General features: G+C 34.5%; 1 protein-coding gene across 7 annotated transcripts in view; it reads right to left on the bottom strand.

The window, feature by feature from the left end:
- LOC116721678 (rho GTPase-activating protein 12-like) overlaps positions 1–20609 on the bottom strand; it is a 66378-nt gene that overhangs the window by 11587 nt on the left and 34182 nt on the right. For 2 of the 7 annotated variants that reach the window (XM_032565548.1, XM_032565549.1), the window contains exons 3-6: positions 9101–9361; positions 3837–4043; positions 2369–2449; positions 1286–1414 (exon numbers count right to left, since the gene is read on the bottom strand). In XM_032565548.1, coding sequence (XP_032421439.1) covers positions 1286–1414; positions 2369–2449; positions 3837–4043; positions 9101–9361 — 678 coding nt within the window. The remainder of the gene's footprint in view (positions 1–1285; positions 1415–2368; positions 2450–3836; positions 4044–9100; positions 9362–20609) is intronic. The other 5 variants (XM_032565550.1, XM_032565551.1, XM_032565552.1 and 2 more) reach the window with 3 other exon arrangements.

The following is a 20609-nucleotide window of genomic DNA, read 5'->3' as shown; positions in this document are numbered from 1 at the left end:
AAGACAGAGGCGGCTGAAAGAGACCGATGGTAATCAGGAGTGAGATTATAAAACTGCAGAGTGTCAAGAAGCTCTGAGTAAAAAGCAGAAATGGATTATTAATAAATCTGTTCAGAGAAACACTTTTATATTAACCCAGCATGTAGAATCCATGTAAAATTTAATCCAGCTGAAAAATCACCATCTACAAAAACTTTGAATTAATATGAGCTGCAAAAACATTGGGATCACTAAAATACTTTTGATTCAATTTGACTTGATTTACTCTGCACTGCAAAAACAAAAAGATCCTACCAAGTATTTTTGTCGTTTCAAGTGCAAGTATCTTAGTTCACTTGAAATAAGAAAAAATTAACTTGCAAGTAACTTTTTACCAAGATAAAGGAGCTTTTTTATGTCAATAATTCCTTTCTATTGATGAAAACTGGCAGATTATTTCACTTATAACAAGACATTTTTCCCATAAGTGAAATAATCTGCCAGTAGAACTTTATCAAGGAATTATTCACTTAAAATGCTCCTACATCTTGCTGCAAAGTTACTTGTAAGTTAATTCAAGTGTACTAAAATATCCGCACCACAAAATTGACAAAAATTATGGGTAAGATTTTGTGTTTTTGCAGTGTGTGTATCAGGTAACAGCAGAACACTACAAAAACACAAAATCTGAAGTATTTCTGGTGCAGTATATAGTGCAAATATTTTAGTGCACTTAAAATAAGATAAATCTAACTTGTAAGTAACTTTTCACTAAGATACAGGAGCTTTTTACGTCAATAATTCCTTTATATTGATTTCACTTCTAACAAGACATTTCTACCATGTAATAAGTGAAGTAATCTGACAGTGGAACTAGAACTTCTTCATCAATTTCCAGGAGTTTTTACTCTTACATCTTGCTGAAAAATGACTTGCAAGCTAGTATTCCTGAAATAAGACAAAACTGAGACATTTGCACTAGAAACTAGATAAAAATACTTTGTAATATTTTGTGTTTTTGCAGTGAACAGATCAAATCGTCACTTTAGTTGTTCGATCATCTTCATGCAAGCTGATTGTGTTTGAATAGATGAATGGGGAACTGTTCCTCCCCAAAGGGGCCGACTACTGACTTGCTGTTTGTACGGGTGTTGGCGAGCAGAACCGGAGCGGGCCGAGCGGGCCCGCCTGCTTTTTAACAGCTGCTGCAAAGGAATGAGTCTGCAGCTAAGATCTGGTTGTGTCAAAGCTTAATTTGTTTTGTTCTCTACGGCGTTTTCTGGGTTATATTTTTGAAGGCAGAGACCTTTTCATTCGACTCCAGGACGTAGGCGCTGTGCCTCCATTTTGTCAAGACGATGGGCTCGACGTTGTTCCGGTCCAAACTGCGGCTCTTCGGTCCGTCTCCGGTCGGCTGAGGTGGCGACAGGTTGTACTGCAGGAGAGGAGGAAAAAAGAAAAACAAAAACCAAACTGAAATTATTTTTCTTCTGAATATGATGAGATATTAATTAAAGAATGAAACTGAAAATGTGAAGATTTTTCAGCAAATTGGTAAATTTTCTGTTCCCAGAGTTTCTAAGAAATGACAGAATTACCTTCAAGTATTCAAATAAAAATATGATGAACGGATGGAAGAACAAGGAGATGAGAGGATGATGGTGAAGAGAAAAACGGACAAATGGATGGATACATTGAAAAATGAAGGGATGACAGAATGATGAACAGAAAGACGCATGAAAGGATAGATAGATGGGGAAAAAAAATCAATTTCAGATGGATGGATGGATTTAAAAATGAAGGGATGGGAGGATGATGGATGAATAGAAGGATAAACAGATGGATGGACGAAGAGAAAAACAAAGAGATGAGAGGATGCATCCATCCATCAACAGAAAGATGGATGGATGTATGGATGGATGGATTAACGAATGGATTGATAAACGGATGAATTAACAGTTGGATGGACAGATGCACTGAAAAGTGGATAAACACTAAAAAAATTAAATGATCACTTCTTGTTAATTAACTTTAAATCTTTTGAAAAGTTGATGTAAAAAAGATACGATGATCAGTCTGTGCATCTACTGAACGAAGGTCATTAAAAATATATTTTTCCAACAATTTCAGTTTAGAGAAGAAAATATTTTTTCACCCTGCAAATAAAAATCTAACCAAGAAATAAAAAATAAAATTTTTTCTTCCGACAAACTACAAAACATTATATTAGTCGCCACCTTTTCCTGCTTTTTTCACCAAACTATTAATAAAAACTAAAACTATTAAATTAATTAATATTTAGAAAAATCATCAGCAAAGTTAAAACTTGGTGTTTCATCTTTTTTAAATTTTTTTATTATTTTTTAACTTTTATTTCCCAGCGTCTTACCTTCGGCAGCTCCCATTCTGACCTGGAGCCGTCAGCGCTGTAGTAATAAGGCCTTCCCTGGTCATCGACATGTTTTAACCACTAGCAGCGCAAGAAGTAAAGAAAAAATAAAATATATAAAGAAAATTATAATAAAACAGACACGGAAGAGAAAATAATTTCCTGTTTTCTGTTTTGCAACTTTGTTGTTTTGTAATATTGTCCCAGGATGGTCGAGCCAGTGCAAAAAAAATAAAAATAAAAAATCAGTTACACTGCAAGAGGAAATTTACTATAATAACCACAAAAACTAGGTCAATCAGCACTTTTCAAGCACTTTCAAGGTAAGCTTTAAAACCTTTCCAGCACCACATTTAAGTTAAAATCTATACAAATTAACTAAAAAAAGAAGTTTCAATTTACTATTATACAATATCATTTAATACTGTTATTGATCATATCTTGTAATAGTATTCTACATTCTGCGATAGAGTCAAAGGAAACTAAAATATAACATTTTGTGGTTTGTAAATGTCTCACACACACACTATAAACCTGATTGGTCCAAGAACAAACCACAAATTTAACAAAAACAAACAAATAAACAAAAAAAACTATTTCAATAACTTTCTTTAAAATATGAGACAATCAATAAGCAACTGAGCCATTAGGAATAATAAATACTCATTACATTGAAGTGTTAAGGATAAATAACCTTCCTGCTCAAATTAAATGCACAATATACAGAGGATGTTACTAAAAAAACTACAAAAATCTTTTTGCCAAGTTTTCTGGTAGAAATAGAAATTTGGTTGTCATTTCTTTTGTGTTGCCCTAATGGAAAAGGACTAGGGCCGCTAAAAAAATTAAAATAAAAAACATTGACTTTAATTTCAGAAAGTTAACTTTTTTTCCACAGAATTTTGACTTTGTTTCACAGAATTTCAAATTTAATCTCAGAATCTTCACAGATTAATTTTTAACTGAAATTAAACATTCTAATTCTATCCCCAGAATTCCAATTTTAATTCTCAGAATTCTGACTTTTTTTTTTTTTTGCAGAATTCTGACTTTAATCTCAAAATTATTATTTTTTTTGCAAAATTCCAACTAATTCTCAAAATTCTGACTCTTTCGCAGAATTCTATTTTAATCTCAAAATTAAATTCTGTTACAATTTTTTGCAGAATTCCGACTTTGATTCTCAGTATTCTGCTTTTTCTGTCAGAATTCTGACCTTTTTTCAGGATTATTTCTCAGGCTTCTGACTTTTGATCTCAGATTTAAGTCAGAATTTGGAGAGACAAAAAGTCAAAATTCTTTTCCAGTGGTCCTAACCCTCTTGTAATGTCAAAGCAATGCAGAATTTTAAAAAAGTCAGAATCCCACCCTGTAAGAGGAAGTTTTTTACTCTAATTAACCAGAGGAACCAGGTCCGGCATGCAGTACCAAACACCCAGCAGAGACAGCAGCAGCAGCTCGGCGGTACCTTCTCGTTCGTATAGTCGCTGACGTACAGCGTGTGTCCGTGTTCGTCCATCTCCTCTGACCAGCCGCTCAGCGGCGAGCCGTACAGGCTGTCCGACTGGCTAGAGTAGGCGCTGAAGCAGGCGTCCTCTGAGGACAGAGGCTGGAGTCCTCCGACGGACAGCGACAGGAAGGGAAGGAAAGACGGCGAGAGCGAGAGAGGAGTAGTCTACCATCAGAGGGAAAACAGAGAGCATCTTTCACCAGAGGGACAGAGGACAGTCATGCAGTGATTTAGCAGAAACAGCCCACCACCATTAAAACAGAGGAGGAAGTGTAAGCCAGAGGCACTGACACTGAGTAAAGTTTATGCTTTTGGCCTGTAGGTGGCAGTGTGGTGCAGCCGTTTGATGAATCAGAACTTAATCACTGCAAAAACACCAAAGTATTTTGTCTAGTTTCTAGTGCACACATCTAAATTCTATGTGTGGGTAGCAACTGGTTACATTTACTCAGGGACATTTACTTGAAAATGTACTTTTAGGAGGGTTTTTACTATGCTGTAATTTTCACCTTTACTTGTTTTGGGATTTTATGTTTTTTTAATTTATTTATTAGGTTTATTTAATAGACACACAATAACAGTCAAATTGAATAAAACAGCAGTCCCATGTCTATATCTTGGAGCTTACACAGTAAGTTAATTTGCAAATTTTTTTCCTACATAGTCGTTTCTAAACAATATATAAAACTATTAAGAAGTTAAATAATAATAATAATAATAATAATAATAATAGTTTCTCTGTGTGTTTTGCTATCTTACCACAAATTATGGCATATTTTTATCCTTAATTTTTAATTGTTCTACATTCTCTCTTTCACAAACTTCTGTTTTTCATTTTCTTAAACCTAAAAGAAGAAACCTTATAGACTGATTCTATAAGGTGTGTATTTTTAAAGGTTTGTTCAGTTTTTTTTTACCAATAGTGTCATGTAGACATATTTTATTTATCAGGCTATTTTCATCCTATTTGAAGAGTAATAAGATATTTGCACTAGAAAGTAGACCTAAAATACTTAATTTGTGTGTTTTTGCAGTGATCTTACAGTCAAGGGAAGCAAACTTATTTGATGGGATGTCACTCCAGAGTGTGTTTTGAGAAAAAAAACAGAAAGTGTGTTTTGATTGTAATCACACTCGCTGCTGATGAGCTGCAGTCAGCTCGTTAGAAGGAAAACACAGCAGTCCAATTTCAGATCAGTTTAGGAACTAATTACGCTGCTGCAAGGATTTAATGAGATGCTTGTCAAAAAGAGAGAGAAAAAAAGAAACTTCTACTCTGTCAGATTATTATTTTTTTCTTCTGATGAGCCAAATCTCCCATAACTACTAGTCAGAGCTGACAGCAACTTCATTCTGTCAGATTAATGGTATGAACAATAAAATCTTGATTTCACCCAGCTTGTATTTAGGCATAATTTGGAGTAGAGGGTAGAAAGTATTTATAAGATATGCTAGTTGTTTTCAGAAAGCAGTTATGTGACAAATACTGCACACAATTTAACATGGCAGTCACTAGGACTGAAAAGATTAATCGGATTAATCATGAATAATCGATTATTTGTATGATCATCAACTAATTTAGGAGGACAGGCTAAAAAAAAGGCAGTTACTGAAACAACAATATTGTCAAAGAAGTAATTAATCGGAAACCGTACTATATACAGTATATCTACTGTATATATATAGATATATATATAGTTATCTATATATACATAGATATATCTATATCCATATATAGATATATATAAATAAGTTTAGCATCTTAGATAAAAAACATTATTTGTAAGTATTTTCTACCTCCGACTCATCCAGTGTTTTAGCTTCCAATGGTTCAAATTCTGTAAAATTATCCAATTAAGAAACTTTTGCTATCCTTTTATGAATTGGTTAATTAAAAAAAAAATCTGCCCAACACTGTATTGATGTTAAGGGCTTATTTAAGTTTTATTTTTAATATTACATAAAATAATCTTAAGTGATTAGTTGAAAAACCCCCCCGAATGTCTGATTTTATCTGATTAATTGTCAGAATAACCCATAGAATGATTGATAACTAAAATAATTATGTAATAAATCGGCTGTTAACTCTTTAAACTATTCTGCACTAAGTTCTGCAAACTCTACAGATGGAGAAAAATTATTCTGTGCGTGTTTAGCAACACAGAACGAGAGGAAGCGATCCTTGCAATCGTACAAATCTGCAGCAAAGAGGTAACCATGGAAACTAATCAACAAAGGACGTTATTTAGTCACTTTCTGTTTGGTTTACGCTAGCATTGCGTTTTCACTGAGCCTCATAGTTTTACAGTACTGTGAAAAAATCTTGAATCTTCTGTTTTATTCTGTTTTTTACTTAAAGCAGCTGGTTTTTCTTCCGCTGTGATCAGTGGTATCCCACAAGGTTTATTTTTATGTCTTATTTGTGTTTTGAGTTCATTTTCAGACACATTTTTTAATATTTGGTAGGCCTGCCACGATAGCAAATTTTGCTGAGCGATTAATTGTCTCAAAAAATATTGCGATAAACGATAATATTGTTTGAAGACCTTTTTACACTGATTTAATGGAAATGACATAATAATCCATGCGATTTCTTGCCAAAGATAGATACACTTTATTTTCAAAAGAACACTAAACACTGGAGCTGATAAACAAAATAAACAAAACAACCAAAAACAAAATGGATTCTCAGTCTCCATTAACAAAAAACTCACTTGAAAAAAAAAAACTAAACAACATAAAGTAAAAGTGGAAATAAATACTGCATTCAACCAAAATAGTGCAGATTATGAAGTCTGTATATTATGTTGCCCTTCAGTAATAATTAGATTTAAATAGAGAAGATGGGCCCATCGACTACCTGATGCAATAGTTCACACTACATGATTTTTTGCTCCTATTTTTCCCCATACAACAATCTTAAAACGTTGGTCTTTCTAAGATTGTGTGGTGTGTTACGGTAGATCGTCGTTGCCGCTCCGATCTAAATCAGGGTTTTTCCCCGACTGGGATCTTAACGCAGCCTGTTGAATGTGACAGGCAGCCAATCAGAAAGCGCGGATTCTCCTCCGTGTTTTCTGAGGGGAAATTACGTCGGGGAATCCCAAACAGCTGACACGGCGCAACCCGAAGTCCAGCGGACATTGAAGATGATATGTAGAAACAACATTAATGTTTATTCAACATGCAAAGAATATAGAAATGACAAGGGGAGGAGTTGGAGTGCAATTGCTACCGCAGTTGATAAACCCGGTAACTTTTCAGCTGTTCTTCGTTAACGTGACGTAAATAGGTTATAATGATTTTCATTCGGTCCGGACTTTACGCTGACACTAGCCACATGCATTGCAGGTAGATTGTAGTAACGCATTGATTAATGCCTGGTTTTAAAATTAGTTCACTGGACTTGTAGCCATTATTTTGTGCCCATTGTTGGACACCACACGGCAGGAACCCGAACGAACCGTTATACCTAGGATTTCTGTCGGCTAATGTTTGATCTGTCAGGTTTTGAAAATGGGCCGACAATCAGCCGACAGCTCTAAGATCCTGTCGTGTGCGCTGGGCTTTACACTGAGGAAATGAGGAAGGGAGGAGTCAGTGGAGAGCACCGGAGTTGAGCTTTTTTTTCATTCAGTGTCATTAACAGAAAGAGAAAAAGGCCGGAAGAGACGATAATGCCGATAATTAAAATGACGTCGATAGTTTTAATTTATCATACGATTAATCGATTTATCGTTTATCGCGACAGGCCTAATATTTGGTCAAGCTATTTAACTGTTAGAAACATAAAAACATACCATTCCATTTTATTTATAAAGTACATTAAAAAGACAATATGCTTACCCAAAGTGCTATGCAATAAGATGAAATAAATATTGATAAAATAAAACATCAAGCACAGAATAAGACGTATTAAAAAGACCAGAAAATTACAAAATAGAATACAACAAAAGTAACTGAAAACCAGCGTGCTTTTTTAAAGAGAGATTTGAAAACAGCAACAGAAGACGTTTAACAGTTGTTCCACTATTGAGGTGCGACAACAGAAAAGGCCTGATCTCTTTAAATCAGAGCTCCTGTATGACAACAATCCTACAGGGACTTAAAGGAGCAGTATTTTGCAAAATCAGCTCTTTTTAGCTTTACATCATGTTATAATGCTATTTCCTCAACAAAAACGTACTTGGAGTGTTGCTTTAATTCTTTCTGGCATGTCTGAGAAATCATTTAATCTCCATGGCAACCATTTAGCTCTGCAAAACGCCTGGGTGGACCTAGCCCCGCCTTCAAGGCGCAGCTCCTCCTCAAAGCTGCAGTTTCCAAGCTACCAAGTTTCCGTCTCACACACGCGACGCTCCCACTCTGCTCCTTTAGGCTAGCCAGCAGCAATTAGCAAATACCTGGTGGAACTGCGCATCAGTTGCGCTTGTTACGTGAGATACTTCGCAGTGAAACGCTGGAAAATCGTTGACTAAAAACGTAAAGCAGCTCTAAAGAGAACTTTAAAAGATTTTTTGGAAACTGAGTGTGAAGAAATCCAGGTAGTTTTAAGCTTCTACAAAGTCCAACAAGTTAACGAAAATAAGCGTTGGGAAGAGCTTAAATACAGCATACTGCCTATGGTACTACTAGGTGTTCCTTACTATATAATAAAATACACAGATTGTGAAGTTTTAAAAGATTGTTACAAAGCTTTTAAAATGGTTCCAAATCCATTTGGATCCAGGTTGAGGGAACATAAATAGCTTTCTCAGACTTTCCCCCAACTTAAGAGTATAATATGATTATTATTACAGGAACTGCGCTACAAAAACACAAGCACCAAGTATTCTAGTTTCTAGTCCAAATATGACAAAACTAACTTACAAGTAACTTTTTGGTAAGATACAGCAGTTTATTCTAGGTCAACAATTTCTTAATATTGAAACATTTCTAGTTATAAGTGAAATAATACGACAGATCTTTTTATCAATATTAAGGAATTATTGACTTAAAACAAGCTCCTACATTTTTCTGAGAAGTTACTTTTGGGTTATTTTTGTCTTATTTCAAGTGTACAAAGTTATTTGCACTAGAAATTAGACCAAAAATACTTGGTAAAATCTTGTGTTTTTGCAGTTCCATCATTTATAAATTTCTTCACAACAACTAAAAGCCAGTCAATGATCCTTACTATGCCGTACACTGGTTATTATTGTCCTGATGGACGTGAACTTTACCTCAGAGCTTTCCCCAGCGCTGTGTTTGTCGTTCCCGACGCCGCCATCTTTGGTCCGCGGGGGCTTCCAGGTCCTCTCGTGGGTGGAGCGGTTGCAGTAGTAATGTCTGCCGCTGTGGTCCGTGTACGTCTCCCAGTCGCCGGTGACGTGAAGAGGCGAGCCGGACGGCAGGGGCGGTTGGCTCTTTTTGCTGATTTTCAGCTCCTGGAGGTTGGTGTAGACCGGAGATTCGGCGACGCCTTGGCCCGACGTAGATCCAGTCTGAGGATTAAAAAAGGAAGCAAATTGGTTATGAATACATTTCTGGAAACTGAATGAGATTTCTACAATTAAACTAATTCAAAATGTGTAGAAGTCAGCCTGTGGAAACTTAACTGAAAATAAATATTTTCCCCATTTTCTACTAACTGAAATGTTAAATTTAAATGGGATTTGATCTGATAGAGAGTAAACATGAAGTGGAAAGAGAATGATAAATGGGTCTCTGTGTATTTATTTATTCATTAATCAATAACAACCGGAAAAATGCAGAAGGCACCATTTTATTCTGATAACTAAAAACAAAATTCAGTGAAACCAATCATCATCAGAAGCTCAATAATTAGTAATTAAGAGTCTAGTTGAGTGTAATTTGATCTCAGTATCAATACATAATGTGAAAGTTTTCTGAGGTAACAGCAACTGAAAAACAAAACCCAACCTAAAAAAAATTGTAAAATGTGTATTTGTTATAGCAAAATCATACAATTTACATGTCACTTTGGGACTGAAACAATTAATCGCATTAATGGTGATTAATCATGTTTTAATCATGACTAAAATCAAATAATGATGAATAACCATATATTAAGCATGATTAATCGATTACTGAAATAATCTTCAACTAATTTAGTAATAGAACAATCATTAACTGGTGTAAGGCCATTTAGTGGAAAAAACAACTAATTCAGAGGAGTAATAAAAAAAACTGTACAAAAATATGTAGTATGCATTTGTAATATTGTATAAAAAGGTTTAGGTGGTTAAATTGTGCCAGTTTTTAATCTGATTAATAGTCAAAATAATTGATAGTTGCAGCCCTTTTTGTGTTGTTTTAAATAAATCTTGCATACTTAGCTTATTATAAAAAAGATAATATAAAAATTATAAAACAAATTGTAATTATTTTTATTTATGCTGAAACCCCCCCCCCCCCCCCCCCCCCCCCCAACTTTTTGGCCCCAACAAATTGTGTTTAAAATTTCATCCCTCATGAAAAGAAGTTTTGGCTGCTAAATCCCACAAACATAAAAAAAAGGAAAAAGAATAGTGTCTCCTTTATTATATACCTAAGTGGTAAAATATTAGAGAAAAATTACACTATGAGATTTTTTTGTAGGGATCAGTAATAATTTGAGCACAGAGCAGGAGGAAAGAAGAGAAGCTGCTTTTGTATAACTCTGGATGCCACAGACGTAAGCGAGGTTTGGAAAAGAGGAAGTAAAACTCAAGACGTGTGCAGAACATTAGGAAGACAGTTTAGACACACGGATCCCTGCAGCTAGAAACAGAAAAACTTTAAATCTGTTACCGTAAAACCTGACGACGTCTTTTTGAGCCTGAGATTTAAAATTTATTCAGCTGCCATTCATAAAAAATCTGTATATAAAGATTTATTTGATCTGCCAGCTAAACACCCACAATTACTTAAATATCTTAAGGCAAAACAAAGAACAAAAATTACAAATTAGGAAACTAGGAATTTAAATTGTTTGTCAGCATATGCTAAGCTAAAATAGATTTTTCTTTTTATAAAATTAGGAAACTTCACTGAAAGAAACATTACTTGCTGTCCTTTCAGGATTACAAAGATAGATATTATTTACGTTTCAGATCCTGTTTTAAATTTAACTTGTGGCAAACAGTGTCTGCCACACTGTCTGAGGAAACCTTTCTGGGTCAATAAAACATAATTCAGACTCATCTTGTTTTAACTGGTAATATAAATTTATAAGCTATGAAAGCTAAAATAGATCAAATTAACTAGATTTAAACTGTAGGTTAGTAAAAGTTAAAGGTTGGACAGCTGGTGAGTGAAGGTCGCTATTCAGATAAGTTGGAGATTCTGCAAGCTTTTAGTTTTATTTAGGTTAAACAGTTCAGTTTCTCCACAGATGTCATTAATAAATGCTTTGGGGAAACAAATGCAGTTATTATTAATCAGTTAAATGAACTTCTTGCATCATAAATGAATGACACAAACTAGGACTATCTGTGGCCGAAGATCAGCCACAACCCACAAAAACAGCAGATTTGTTGTTGTTTCATTACATATTTTGGAGAAAAATAGACAACAAAAATACAATTAATAAATAAACAAAATAAAATAAAGAAAAAACTAAAGATTTATTCCTTTTTTGACAAAAATAACATTAAAATTTTTTTTTAAATTGATTTTTTGTGATAAAAATGAATGCTACACAAACAAAAATAAAATCTAAAATATTATATTCATACTATTAACTGGATTTAAAAAATAGATTAAAAATAAAAACTAATGTTTTTATTAAAAAATTGTTTTAAATAAAAACAAAATAACAGACTCATTCTTCTGTTGATAAAAAAAATAAATGTAAAAAATAAAATATAAAAAACTAAATCTGATTAATTCAATGAGGGACGTCTCAAAATTATTTAAAGTCGCCTGGTCACAGTGACAAGGAGCCATAAATAATACCAGAGCTCCAAGGCGCTAACACTGGTCCTGTGATGATTTTTATTGCATGGAGATCAATAGAAATGAAATATGCAGGAGCCGAACAAACAGCCTGGAGGAACATATGAGAATGAAACGCCTGGTGGTCTCAGCCACAGCTTAATGAGGCACCCGGCCTCAGGAAGCACACGCTGCATGTACAGTATATCGGAGGATTTACAGCCGTTCCTGCTGGAGAAATCAAACAAAGCGAAAGGTTACCTCCGGCTCTGCTGGTGATAAACTAGCAAACGCCTCATCGTCCTCTCTGTGCATCGAGATGGCTCGCAACAGACTTCTCCTGAAACGCGTCGCTGCCATTTGCTCCTGCTTTTTGTTTTGACTTCATGTCAGGAAGTCCATCGTGAAACCGTGATGACACCGTACTGACTCCGTCTTCCTTTAGCATGTGACTTAGAGTGGATGTGTCGAAGGGGAAGTCATGGTGGGCAGAGGGGCGGTGACCCGCAGAACCACATTATGTCTCAAGATGTGGAAAACACTGTTTGGACATGTGTTCAACTTCTGTCCCAATAAATCTGTGCTGTATTTACAGCACAGTATTTAAACTATTCAACCCTGAAGCTGCAAATTTCTGCCAACTAGAAGCAAATAATTTCTGCAAATAAACATAAAATACCACTTTAAAAGAAAGTTACTCAACTCCTACATAAGAGTCATGTTTGATGCTTGCTTCTCAAGACGCATTTTGCTGTTAGATCTCTGCAGCTAACACTTATTTTAGTAATCAGTTATTTCATTGAATATTCTGACTAAGTCCAATGAAAAAAAGACATTCTGCAGATTAGTTCTGAATCCATCCATCCAATGATCCAATCTTTAATCCATCCATCCATCCATCCATCCATTGGTAAAATCATTAATCCACCTGTCCATCCATCCACCCACCCGTCCATTCATCTGTCCATCCATTGGTCCAATCATTAATCCATCCAATCTTCCATCCATCCATCAAAAATATATAAATTCTAATATAACACTAGCTCCTTTATATCTTGCTGTAGAGCAGAAATTAAATTATTCCAGAATCTGATCAGACTTCAGAGTAAAAAAACTTAATCAGTCTCAGAGAATAAAAACCTGATCAATGCATCTCCAGCACAAACTACAAAATGTTTAGTTTTGCTCAGTTAAATAAAGTATTATTAATACGCTCAAGCGCCTCTCTTGTGTCTTCTTTGTTTAATCTTTGGACAAATAAAATGAGCAGACTGAGGACAGAAAAGGAAACCAAGGTAACCAAACACAACTGAAAGATCCACAGGAACCACAACTGAAAACACCAGGATGACTGCATTTTGTGCTGCAGTAAAAACTGAAACATGGACACAGATTTAAACAATTAGGCTCAACATTTACTGTAAAAATTACAGACTTGATGAAATACTAAATCTGTACTCAGTCTAATAATAGTACCATTTTAATTTTTTTTTTTTAAAAACCCTCCAATTTGTCAGTTTTTTTGTTCTGAACCACTTGATTATTATGCAGCGCTGCAGGCTGTACTGATAAGACAATTACTCCTCATTCAGAAAAGTCAGCAGTTTCATCTCTGCTGGTATTTTTTGCTCTGCTCATTAAACGTGGCTCTGAAGTGAGACAATGAATTCAGATGCAGCTTCGCTTCAGTCAGAGCTGCTAAATGCCTGCTGCTGTAAAAAGGTTGCAAAGGATTTAACTGGGCACTGGATCAAACTGGGAACAACACTGGATGGATGGAGGGATGGATGGATGGATGGATGGATGGATGGATGGATAGAGTCCAGTTTAAAACTGGACCTAAAATCCTGTCACGGTTCTCAGAAAACTAGAAATTGGCATCAATCGGTAAAATCAGTGCATCTCTAAATACGAGACGACAGAAAATGGTTTTTAAAAAGTCCAGAGTAATGACTGAAACTCCCGTTTGTTTCATCTGCAACATGAATCCTCCATCACTGATTCACTTAAGAGGAAATGCCGTGTTTGTCCTGTAGGGGGCAGACTGACAACAAAATCAGCCTTCAGCAGGACATACTGGTGACCCAAGAGGAAGAGGAAGAGGCGGCGTTTGTCATCGTCCCTCCTGTTTTCTGTTTGACCCAGATAAACCTGCTCTGCTGCATACCGCAGGGACAAAAAGGACACAAGCAAACAAACACAGCAATCCTGCAGCTCCGCCGAGCGACACATGAACCGTTTCTGCAAGCCACAACAAGTCAGAGAAAACATTTCCCTCTGATAAACGCTGAGCTGCTAATCCCACCAGGAACAGAGTACTACTTACATCTACTAACTTTAAAAAAAAAAAAAAAAAAACTTTTACTACTCTGTACTTTTTTACTTTTACTCGAGTAAATTTATTATGAAGTATTTGTAATTTTACTTCAGTAAAATTTCTGGACTCTGAATGAAAAACAAAAATCACACTGCAGTTTTTGTTTAAGTTTTTTTACTGAAAGCAACTAATTTGGAAAAATGTCCTTTAGCCTGATTTTATTTTTACTTTGTATTATTGTAATTCTGTCCTTAAAATACCAAAATTTCCACTTAACTTTATATTTTAATCGTGTCTTATGTCATTTTAAAACATTAAATGATTGATAATTTGATCAGTTACTCAGAACTAGAGGAAACTTTTTTTTTTACCAAATACGTTTTTACTCTTACTTGAGTAATTTCTTTGATGGTTATGTTTTATTTTTACTAGAGTAAAAATGTATTGAAGTATATTTTGAAGTAAATTACCCAAAGTATGGAAAAACTACGAACTAATAAAAATGTAACAATATTTAACTAATAAAAATGATTAAAAACACTCTACAAAGTAATCAAAATGAACTAAATTAGACAAAAATGAAATAAAACTACAATGAAAACCCAAAACCTTTATAACTCTGGTGGGATTTCTTCCTTTTAGCATTCCTCTTGTTGGAAAAGACATCACACCAGTTACAAAAATTTATTTTTTAAATAAAATTCATGAAATCGTATCTCTAGAAATGGATTTCTCCAGATTTCAAAGATATAATTTAAATTATTGAAGTATCTTGAGCTACAAGAAGTCACTTTTTGCATCATTAGTTTCTCTCTAAATGTCGGGAAGTAGTTGCTGCCAAACTCTACGAGTTTTTATCCGACCAGTGAAACCAGAATGGAGCTGTGACATCACCAGCCTGAAACGGGAAGTCAGGTGTTTTTATCAGATCAGCTGATCACACACACCCAGGCTGTGTTCTCTGAAGTAACCTACAACAGGAGAGGAAAACTTCTGCAAACTGCTGGAAAATGTATTAGCTGGGTTTTCTATTATATTTGACTAAATGTTTCCCAGTATGGCAAGCTGTTTTAGCATAAAATCAAATCCACCACACTTGCACTCTAGAGATCTGAAGTTGGTTTATGACTAGACTAATTAGTAAATTAAGATGTCTCTAATTATATTTTGACTAGACAAAATACCTATTTGCGATATCTCCAATACTAGTATAAATGACATCAGATTTACTATTAATTTGTACCTAAACTCTAATTCAAGATATCTCAATTAATTATTGGTTATCTGAAACATATATTTCAGTCACTATAAAATTATGACTATAGTCATATAGTGATTTTAAGTTCTCACTTTTTGTTCTGGCTAGTCATAATTCTAATTAAAGCTATCTTAAATGTATTTTTAGGTAAGATGTACATAGATTTTACTAGTGCAAATTAAATTGCAAATATCTTGAAAGCAAATAATGACAAGGCAAACATAAATGAGAGATATCTGAAATTATAAATTTGACTAGTGAAAATTTCTTTTAAGATATCTCCAAATGAATTAGAGAATAACATTACTGATATCTTGAATTAGTAAAAGAAGTAAACATCACAGATTTACTTAACATTGTGAAATTAAATTAAACAATAAAAAACTCAAAAAGAAATTTAAATAAAGGTTTTTTAAAATGCATCCATTTTCAGCTTGGAACTGGGTTGTCAGTATCATTTTTAGTTTTTCAAAGGCGTTTTTAATTAAATTGTGTTTGAATGAAGAGAATAAAATGTCTATATTATTCTATAAAATATCTTGAATGGAGTTTTGATTCATCATAATGTAATTTAAGATAATCTTGAATTATTGGTCAGAATATGAATACAGACATATTTTTGTCTGTAATTAGATGGTTTTTCTATTTCAGATATATTGAATTAATAGTTTAACTACAGTCAGAATAACACTACTGATATCCTGAATTAGTAAAAACAAAACAAAACACAGATTTACTTAATTTTTAGATCTCTCGAATGTAATTACAGATTGTATGCTGGAACAGCTTGCCATACCCCAGTACACATGGACGTCAAAAACACTGACTGCATAAAATGGAAAACATTCAAAGGAAAGTAGCAGAAACAAACTGAACAGAAAGGTTACAGAGAAGTCCCAAAGTGAACCTGAATTAGTTCAGACCCGTTTACGTCTTTTCCATGCAGTGACGTCAGTAAATCCGCCTGGGTCGAAAAGCGAGGACAATTAGAAACAAAACACTCCTGTTGGCTGGTTTTAGCTAAATGAAGCAGAGAAAAAACAATAACCAGCCTGCAGGAAGTCTGAACTCCAAGTGACTTCATGGAGCTGAAATCAGGAAAAGGCAACAACCCAACAGGCTGCAAGACAACAAACTACTGTAGTTTGTCTACAAAAGACGAGACATTGACAATATGTTGTAAATCAAGATCAATGTGGAGTTTATTTTTTAAGTAGGTTTGTCACAGTACCAAACTCTGTCAGAAACCGTCCCAAAATGTGACTCGTGTTCTTGTTTTTACTCCAACACTGACTAGCTTCTGTTTCTCAATGAGTCACAAATGAGTCAAACGTCGGAAACAATAAAAATGAATGAAAGAGAAAACCAGGGAAAATATATGACTGTTTGTATGAAAAGAGGACAGAAAGAGGTCTAAACCAGGGGGGCCAAGTGCAGCCATTTGTGGCCCCTGGATTAGTTTTGTGTGGTCCATGACCACAATGCAAGAACGGAACAAATTTAGCCCTCCAACACTTTTTTCAGGATGAGATTTTCTGTGGCAAGTTCATATTTTCTTAAACAGAAGATTCAACAAAAAGTTAGCATTTTGCTTAGCCTGGTTGTTTTTATTTTTTTCTCATAAGTTGTGCCACAAACATCTAACGAGCTTTAAAAACAGCAAAGTTTGTAGTAGAAAATTCTTATTTTTGTTGCTGAGAATAAAGTAAAAACATTTCATATACTGAAAAATGGAAGATAATAAGCCCAAAAAAGTTAAGCGACTGTAAAAATTAAGTCAAGCGTAAAATATTATGTTTTATTTATTATTTTTCAGGTAAAAAAGACAATATTATCTATGGAATATTTTTTTAATTGGGCAAAACAGATTAAAATTTGGCCCCTGAATATTTTAAACTTGGGGATTTTGGCCCTGGATCCAAAAAGTTTGGACACTGCTGGTCTAAATGTTACTTATGTTTGTCAAAGTATTATAAAATATTTGATAATAAATATAAAACCATCTTTAGCAAAGTAACGTCATAAATTAAGATATTGCTGTCATCCTTTAACGAACATGTTGGATTTTAGGTTTTTTCATGAAAGGTTTGAAATCTTTGGCTTTGTTTTTATCCATTTCATAACTTGAAAAATACTGGAATCAAATTAGAAACTGCACAAGTGAACAGTTTAAAGCGCTCAACATCGAGAGCTCAAGTAAATAATAACAAACCAAGAGCGAAGATATCATCATCTTCCTCCATCAAAGTAAAAAGTTGTTGTTTTTTTTTACTTTCCGAATCTCTTCAATAAGTAAAGCCTGAGAATATTTGACATTTTGAGCTGTTTATGGTGATTTCTCACATCCATGGAGAACATCATGAGATCAGCATGACTAAACAGGAGAGTAAACGTCGGCGCTGAACAGATGTGCAGCGGAGGCGTAATTCTCCAGATGTGAGTTTACGTCACGCTTAAGGAGTCTAGAGCGGCAGCTGTCTGGGACATTCCCAGCAGGCGTGGACGCAAACATGCGGCCGCCGAGCTTATGAATGCGCTGAAGTCCTTCAACAGTCACCGAAGAGCAAAGACGGCGTCACAACTGTTGCTACAGAAACCGTATATATCAGGGTTTGTACATGTTTCCCATTGTAAAATTCAAACGCTTTTCAAGCTTGTTCAGGGTAAGTTTTCAAACCTTTTCAGCTTTGGAGATAAAAATAATACAAAATAACTAAAAATTGAGCTTTTTAGTACAATTCACTATTAAATAATATATTTTATTAAAGTTCTTAATAATAATGTCTAATAGTATTCTATACTCTAATTTAGGAGAGGATAAACTAAAACAAAACAAAAACACTGTTTTGAAGTGTTTCCCTAACATCCTATCCACCTGGCTGGTCAGAGAACAAAACATAACTAATTTTTTTAAAATAAAAGCCAAACTTTATTTCAAATACGCAGATCAATGAGTAATAATTGAGCCATTAGAAATAATAAACATTCATTGCATTGTAACAGTTCAAACAAATCATGTTGAGGTAAATGCTAAAACACAATAATAATCAAAGTTAGGAAAAAAATGTCTTAAAAATTTTCTTGTTAAGTTTTCTCACATTTAGAAAATAGAAATAATTCATTGACATAAAACAGGAATTTTTTTTTGTCAGACTTAAACTTAAGAGAGTGAGCAAAAATGAAAATATCTGGTTTCAGCTGCAAATAATGTTTTACAAATTTAGTCTTTTAATCAAACGCTAAGTTGCACTTTATTACAAAACTGTACAGTTTGAATATCAAGCACTTTCAAGGACTTTATGCAGAAATCAAGCACTTTCCAAACCCTCAAAACAACTGACTGAAATCCAGGGATTTCAAATAACTATATTCACTAGTTTCAAAGTTAATTTTTAAAAAAATAAACTTTAAAACATTAGTAGCAATAGATGTAAACTTTCATTGTTTTTCAGGCCAACAGAAAGCTTCAATTGTGTCATTAATCCTTTAATTTCATCAGGGTGTAATTAACAATACCGCGTTTTGTTTGACTAAGTGCCAGAGGTGTGAATAAAACAGTAGATATGCAGGTAGATGTGAGCAGCTGCTATGTCAGGCGTGGTGGCGGCTCAGGTCACATCAGGAAACAGGAAGTGACTCAACAAGACAAATAATCCGTGTAGCTCTCACCTCCAATCTGCGCTCAGTTTAAGATTTAATGCTGCACCAAACATGCAGACACTTGACCAGAAAGCAGCTAATTATTACTTTATAAAGATGATTTAAGAAGACAGAAGGATCTCAGCTTTTATTTATGTTTTTAAATGCTAAAACTGTTTAAATTCAATCTCAAAATGAATGTTTTACACAGATGGATGGTTACCTTTTGTCTCTGCTGAGCCAACCCAGCACAAGAGGATACAGATTTAAAGTGACGATAGAGAAACTCTCCAGATTTGTTGAATTTTTCTCCTAAAATGAGCATTATTCACAAAATCCCCATCCAGAAACAGACTTCAAAGCCCCGCTTTACACTGAGCTTCATGAAACACCATTTAATAGTTAATAGCTACACAAACTACTATTTAATTGTTAAAAACTATTAAATTTAAAAAATACTTAGAGTTAAATGTTTTCGTAATTCTTATTATTCAAGTGTCTTCAAAAAATTGTTTTGCGTGGTAAAACTGTAGGCAGAAATGGTTTCCAGTAGCAGTCAGTGCTGCAACCAATCTGAAGAAGTCTCTGACTGAAGCTTGTTGCTGTGTAACATGCTGGCTGCTATATACTGTATATGATCACCAGAGACTATATTTAATTTCATAGTAATATTCTGAATGACATCATCAGTTGTTAGCAAGCGCTGTTAATCCATCTCATTTGATTTTTACGCTTCTCTTTGTTTCTCCATTGAGAGTCCATGTTGAGAAAATCATGCAGATTGATGTTTTTATAATCTACAATAAACAATATTATTTGGAAACAAACATTGCTGCATTTCCTTTTTTTCTTTTTACACTAATCTGGAAAATACTTAAAGAAAATGTATATAAAGGAATCCCGACGTTTATGTTGGACATGGTACAAATGTGGCAGCAACATGCTTTTCTGTTCTAACAGAAGTTACTGTTGGGTTATTCTCGTAGTTGGTATTAATGCCTTGCTCAAAGGTTGTCTGCTGAAACAGAACAAGAATAGGAAGCTGATTTACTTTTTCGACCCCAATTTGAACCTTTCAAGCTCACCTAGAAAACCAAACAGCAAACAGTAAACAGTCACACAGCTATCTAAAGACATAAACACAAGATATTTTTTCTTAAAGTCATAAATTTGCCAATGTTTTTTGACACATTCAGCCTCCTCGGTGGGGATTTTAACGTGTAAACAACAAATATAAAAACTGTCAGAAGGAAAACAAGCGCAGGTGGTTTTAGCGTCACCCAGATAGCGATGTTTACTTCTCTCCGCCTGCAGCAGAGCGCGTCAACAGAAACACCTTCACACAATTTGCCAAACATTTCCCACTAAATAGCAAACGGAGAAACCTTGACTGAAAGGTAGAACACCTGCAGCTTTATGTCCCAAAAAACGACCAATTAGTGGCAGAACAATTACACAACTTGCAGTTTTCTTGGCTGCATTTAAGCGTCTCTTAAGAGTTTAACTCTCCAAACTGCAAGCACAGCGCTGACACAGTGTAAAAGTTAGAGAATAAAAGGAAAAGTTTTGTGAGTGAGAAAGCATTTAACTCACCGTCAGG

This window comes from Xiphophorus hellerii, chromosome 6 (genome assembly GCF_003331165.1).
Source record: "Xiphophorus hellerii strain 12219 chromosome 6, Xiphophorus_hellerii-4.1, whole genome shotgun sequence".
Classification (NCBI taxonomy): domain Eukaryota; kingdom Metazoa; phylum Chordata; class Actinopteri; order Cyprinodontiformes; family Poeciliidae; genus Xiphophorus; species Xiphophorus hellerii.
This window is presented reverse-complemented; position numbering and strand designations above follow the sequence as displayed.